Source organism: Elephantulus edwardii, unplaced genomic scaffold, assembly GCF_000299155.1.
Source record: "Elephantulus edwardii isolate Elephantulus edwardi_28Jun2011 unplaced genomic scaffold, EleEdw1.0 scaffold00079, whole genome shotgun sequence".
NCBI classification, from domain to species: domain Eukaryota; kingdom Metazoa; phylum Chordata; class Mammalia; order Macroscelidea; family Macroscelididae; genus Elephantulus; species Elephantulus edwardii.
The window spans coordinates 11,143,631-11,149,814 of NW_006399829.1; the positions used below are offsets into that span (position 1 = coordinate 11,143,631).

Below are 6,184 nucleotides of genomic sequence, written 5' to 3' on the forward strand. Positions count from 1 at the left end.
TAGAGCAGGGTTTAGGGCTGTTGTACATAGAGTCGCTATGAGTTGCAAACGATTTGATCGCACGAACAACAACAACAACAATAACAATATTTACTAGAGATATGTTTTGCTGAAATAAAATATTTATTGCTATCAGTACAGTACTGATTGTAATCTTTCTATGGCGGCACATTTCCGGTTCTCAGACTCTTAGAGGCAATTCAGATGATCCAGCTCAAAACTGAACGTGACTCATACCCACTGTGTAGAACGGCTCACAGAGTTTCCCCGGTTTAAATCTTTACCGAAGAGGTCTGCTTCATCTTTGTCCCTCAGAGCAGATGCTGGCTTTGAACTGCTGACCTTTTGGTTAGTAGCTGAATGCCTTCACCACAATGCCACTACAGCAATCTAGTTCACTCACTCATTCAACTCACTCCTTCTGAGTTGGAACTGACTCATAGCTGACTCTCCGTTGCGTTTCTAAGCTGTATCTCACAGGAAAGGATTTTGTATCTTTGTCCTGGGGAAGCCACTGGTGGATTCGGTAGGTCGGAGAGACAGGACCTTTGGGTCAGCAGAACAAAGCTCTAAGGATTAAGCCACCAGGGTCCCTTTATGTAGTTCAGTGACACTCAAACATGAGCATGCGTCAAGATCACGTGGAGGCTTGTTAAACAGTTAACTGCGCCCTCCCCTCTCCCACCCCGCTCCACTGTTCTAGATTCAGAAGACCTGTCCAGTAACAGTGCATTTCTGACTCCCAAGTGAACTTGACACTGCTGGTCAATGGGTCTCACTCAGAACCACTAATTTAGTTTAACTCTGTCAGAGACGAGAAAACAGAATCTCATATGTGTTGAGAATATAGAGAAGTCTCAGAGAGAACTGGGGTCTAAACCCAATCTAAGCACGTATTGCTTTTAATAGCAGCTATGTTTCTTGAGGCAGATTAAACTGAGTTAGATTCCAAAGCCTTTTGCAATTTCTGTAGCTCAAATACAATTTTAAAATCTTAACACTTACGGTCAAACGTAAAACCACTTTAGCTGCTTTAGAGCTCTGTAAAGGCTTAAGAGTCCCCCTGAGAAGTTGCAGTCACTCTGTTTCCAATATGTATTAAGTTTAGTTTCATTTTCCATGACGGATACAAATGGATCCTTTTTAATAACAGTAACAGCCGACTTCCCCCCCACCCCATTATGCTCTTTGTGTGGGTAATCTGATTTTAATCATGGCACTAACTATGTTAGTTTCCTACTTTCATTCTTTTGATATTTTCACACAAACTAAGACATTAACTTTTTTAATAGTATGTATTTTTTCATTTATTTTTGTATTTTATTCTGATATATTTATAAAGTTTGAATACATTGTTTTTCGCAAAAGAGCCTTCCCACTTCCTTTACCCCACACACCCAGCGAATTGTGCAACCCTGTGATTAACACTCTACCCCACACCCATCCACACCTCTATTTGCACTCCTCCCTCCTCCATGGATCCTTGTACTCATTCTACAATAATGGTCTTATACAGTATTTGCCCTTATGGGACTGAGTTAGTTCACTCAGCATAATGTTCTCCAGTCCCTACCAAGTTAGGTAGTAATTGACAAAATGATTGCTCCTGCATGCTGTGTAGTATTCCATTGTGGGGATGTACCACAACTTTTCAATCCTTTTTTTTTTTTATTTGGCCATCTGGGCTGTTTCCATGTTCCTGCAGTGGTGAATAATGCTGCTATGAACGTTGGCGTACAAGTTTCCATTTGACCCTCAGTTCTTATTAAGACATTAACCTGAGGTCACGTGGCGAGGCAGGATTTAAGCACAGGGTCCTGGTTCCAGTGCCCAGATTGTTAATCAGGTTGTTCTTCCCTACTGTGCCTCTACAGCTTATAAAAATATGATTCAGGACATTGAGAAATTTGAGAACTACTTTCATTGTAGGAAGTCATTTACATGTTTTTTGGAGAAAATGAAATTATTTCAGAAAGATTTCCTTATCTTGGAACGGATGTTAGGATTTTTATTATTGAAAAGAGATCAAGACACTGTCCACTGATTGAGAGCATGTTTTACTTAGGTGTGACACTCACAGTCTCTTATGCTCTTTTTACCTATTGAGTTTCATTGCTCACCTAATCTCCTCCCATGCAGTTTGTAGCCTCTGAAAACCCACTGGAGAGTTAGCTATGAATTGGTTCCCACTAAATGACAAGAATGAATGAGCAGTCAATCTATGACTTAGGAATTCAGCTATCAGAAAAAGGAAGCAATATAATGCCTTCTAACACTTTATTGTAATTATATCCTGAAACCATTTAATTGACTTACAAAAACCTAAGTTCAAGGAAAGTAGCATTTCCTAGGTTTAATATTCAGCTCATTACCTGGGAAAATCTGGTTATCTATCTTTTTCATGACTACCTAAATAATATGTTGTTATTGTTGTTGTGTACTATCAACTTGTAAGCAACCCATAGCTAACCCTCTTGTGGGTTTTCAGAGACAGTTAATCGAATGGGAAGAGACAGGTGGATTCAAACCACATGCCTTTGGGATTGCAACCCATCTTCTTACCACTAGGCCATCAGAGCTCCCTTATGAAGTCATATGAAAACTATTCAAAATATCTATCCAGGGATATCTTCACCATTTCAGATTTGAAATTCTGTCAGACAAGTTGTGGGATGAACCACTCAGGCAGAATACTACATTCATATTCAGTCAAGGAATTCCTGCCTGGATTTTGGATCTCTCAGAAGGGATCTTTCAGTAGTTTTGCTCTGAAGTCTGTATTTTTCCCTTGAATGCATTAAGTAGTCATTTATTCTGGCCTGCACACCTGTCCTTTGCTCCTGTGCAGTGGATCGTGACTGGGATGAGTTTATCACCATGGTGTTTGGGCAGCCCCAGGTCACGTTGGAACGTGATAAGCTGTGTGCGCTCTGAAATGGTCCTCAGAAAGCAAGCAGCTCTCCTGTGGCTGTAGTGATGAACTCTTGACTATACCGCCTCATGATCTAGGGGCAAATACAGAGTCAACCACTACAAGTTATAGCCCAATCTACTGCAGTCAAGGTGAGAAACGCAACAGTCTAGGTTTCCTTTGACTTTGTTGTTGTTATTATTGTTATATATCACTGGGTTGGAACCAATTCATAGTTGACCCACTGGTGGGTTTTCAGAGGCAATAAACCACATGGGTGGAGACTGCTCATCTTCCTCCTGCAGAGCAGCTGGTGAATTCTGGTCATGTGCCTTCATGTTGGCAGCTCCTTACCACTAAGGCCCCAGAGATCCCTAGGTTTCCTTTTACTTAAAGCATGAATATCCTTTATGTAGAAAACGGAAACCACTAAATTAGTAAGTTTACTTTCTCTAGAATTTGTATTGTTATTGTATGCTGTGGAGTTGGATTTAACTCATAGCTTACCTTCCAGGAGGTGTTCAGAGGCAGTTAATTGCAAGGGAGGAGATTACTCATCATTCATCTGAAAGAGGATCCTATTCATTATACTACTTGTGGCTGTAGCAACGGGCTCGAGTGTATCAGGGATGATGATGATGGCACAGGCTAGGGACGAGATTCAGATCCATTGCTCGCAGGGTTGCTATGAGTTGTAGTTGACTTGATGGCACCTAATAACAACACAACAACAAGCAACAACAAACACCACCACCACCACCACCACATGAGTCAGGAACATTTGGCTGTGAGTGAATGAACCAAGCATCAAATTGATTCATTCTGGTTCAGTCTTCCTAACAATTTCAATTCCCACTCAAGATATACTGAAGTAGAACCTATATTTGAACAAAGTAACCCGGTGATTCTTCTTTATATATAAGATCTTTTTAAATATGTACTGATTCAGTCTATCTGGAGTGGAAATGCACTTTCTCAGCAGTGAGCAGAACTGAAATAAACTGGTTTGAAATCCTAAACGGAATCAGAGTTAAACTTGAGTTTAAGGGGAATGGTAAGTTTATTTCTGCGTTACTGGGGAGTCCTGGGGTGTATAAAAGCTGCTTCAATCTACTGGATCTAGGACCTTGATGGATCTCATCAGAGTCCTGTCTCTTTCACTATCTTCTTAGCCTTGTTGCCTCTGGTTAGTTTGATTTTTTTCACTTGCACTCTGCCGTGTGGACAAGATAACTCTTCATAGTGTCAGATTCACATTCTCCATTTGGGAAGTGTGTAACAGACCACCTTTCCTAATCACTCCCAAGGAAGATGCTTGTTTGTTTTGGCCAAATTCTCATCTCTAAATTGAAGACTAGGAACAGAGAAATGGACACCCTATGATGGTAGAAGAGGGAAGAGTATGTGTAAAGTTAAACCAATAGTCTATTATCTTGATATCAAGAAAATAAAAATACTTACCGCTGGACCTGTAGGCAACATCATGATAGATGGAGAAAAGATTGAAGTTGTCAACTATTTCATCTTACTTGGATTCACAGTCAACACCCTTGGTACAAGCAGTATGGAGATCAGGAGATATATTGGAAAGTCTGAAGGCAGAGACCTCTCCAAATTATTGAGGAGCAATGATATCATATGAATGAGGACTAAGGTGTGCCTGTTTCAGGTGATGGTCTTTTTAATCACTTCCTCTGTATCTGACAGCTGGACAATGAAACAGGATAACAGAAGAAGAATTGCTGCCTTTGAACTGGTGCTGGAGAAGATTACCAAATACCCCACAGGCTGCCTAACAACAAATGTGTCTTGGAGAAAGTGCAAGTGGAGAGCTCCTTGGAGGCAAAGTTAAAGCTTCGTCTCACATATTTGGGCATGTTGCTATTCCTTGGCAAGGGTCATCATGCTTGGAAAGGTGGAGGATTGGTGAAAGAGAGGAAGACCCTCAACCAGGTGGTCTGACACAATGTCTGCTGCAATGGGCTTGAGTATGTCAGAAAGTGTGAGGATGGCACAGGATAGGACAGGGTTCAGATCTGTTGTTCATAGGGTTGCTATGGGATGTACTCAACTTGATCACACCTAGCAATAAGAACAACAACAACCACCGCTATGCTCTATGCTATACTTTCTTAGTATATTAAATTCTTACTTCAATTATAAAAGATACTTAATGATGGGCAGAGTGCAATGGTGATTGATTTTATAAAACAATGAATGTGAATGATTATATGAAACACAATTTGAATAAAGAATAGGGTGACACACAATGTGTACAACTTTTGTGAGCATATCAATAAAAAAAGAAAAAAATATACTTGCTTACCTTACTGAAAACCTTCTTGACAAAGCTGTATATCCCAACATACTCTACTATTATCACTCATTGTTGTTGAGTTGGGACCATCTCATAGTTGACCCTCCAGTGGGTTTTCAGAGGCTGTAAATGACTTGGGAGAGGATTGTCCATCTTCCTCCCAAAGGGCAGCTAACGAGTTAGAAAAGCTAGAGAGGCTCTGCCTTTAGGTTAGTATTGGCTTTTTTTTTTTTTTTTAAGAAAGGCAAAAAGTACGGATAGATTTATTGGACAGTTACAGTCCCAAGGGACAGATAGCCTCCCTTGAAAGGAAATACAGAAGAGAGGCAGCATGCTAGTGGGGTGACATCATGTTTATGGCATCCTCCTCTGGGCAAGCGTTGGAGTCTGGGCCAATGAGAAGATGCCAAGGAGAATACAAAGTTTAGTGTTTGGTTCTCACTCTGGTCCCTGTCCCGTGAAGTCATTTATTAACCTAAAGAGTCCACTGCTTCTAACTTCACCCAAGTGCCAAAAACACTAATTCTGTGTAAGTCCGTATTTGCTTTCTATGTCCATAGGACAGTAAGGATAGGTTTTTTTTGGTTTTTATTTTATTATTTTTGTGTGAGTGTACCGTCAAATCAGATCTGACTGGTACAGGAGGAGATTGTTCCTCCTTCCCCGGCAGAGCAACTGGTGGATTTGAACTGTGTGCCTCTAGGATAGTGAGGATAGTTTTAAGTCCAGCTTCCCATTACTAGCTCTGGTGTGGTAAAGAATTGTGTTGCTAGCCCAGCAGTATGCAGTTTGAATCCACCAGTTGCTCTGTGGAAGTAATTTCTGATGGGTAATTTCTTCCCATGTGATTTACTGCCTCTGAAAAACCTGCTGGAGGCTCAACTATGAGTCAGTTCTGACTCAAAGGTACTAAAAACCAGGGAGCTTAGGTGGGCAAGGAGTTGCACTGCCAACCC

At 40.9% G+C, this 6,184-nt stretch overlaps 1 protein-coding gene across 1 annotated transcript in view; it reads left to right on the plus strand.

Annotated features, from left to right (window-relative positions):
* The window catches only part of CDC20B (cell division cycle 20B), a 17,293-nt gene extending 14,209 nt beyond the window's left edge, over positions 1-3,084 (plus strand). The window contains 2 exon segments of the mRNA XM_006903673.1: positions 2,849-3,016; positions 3,018-3,084. Of these exon segments, the coding sequence (XP_006903735.1) occupies positions 2,849-3,016; positions 3,018-3,084 (235 nt within the window).
* The last annotated feature ends 3,100 nt before the right edge of the window (positions 3,085-6,184 follow it).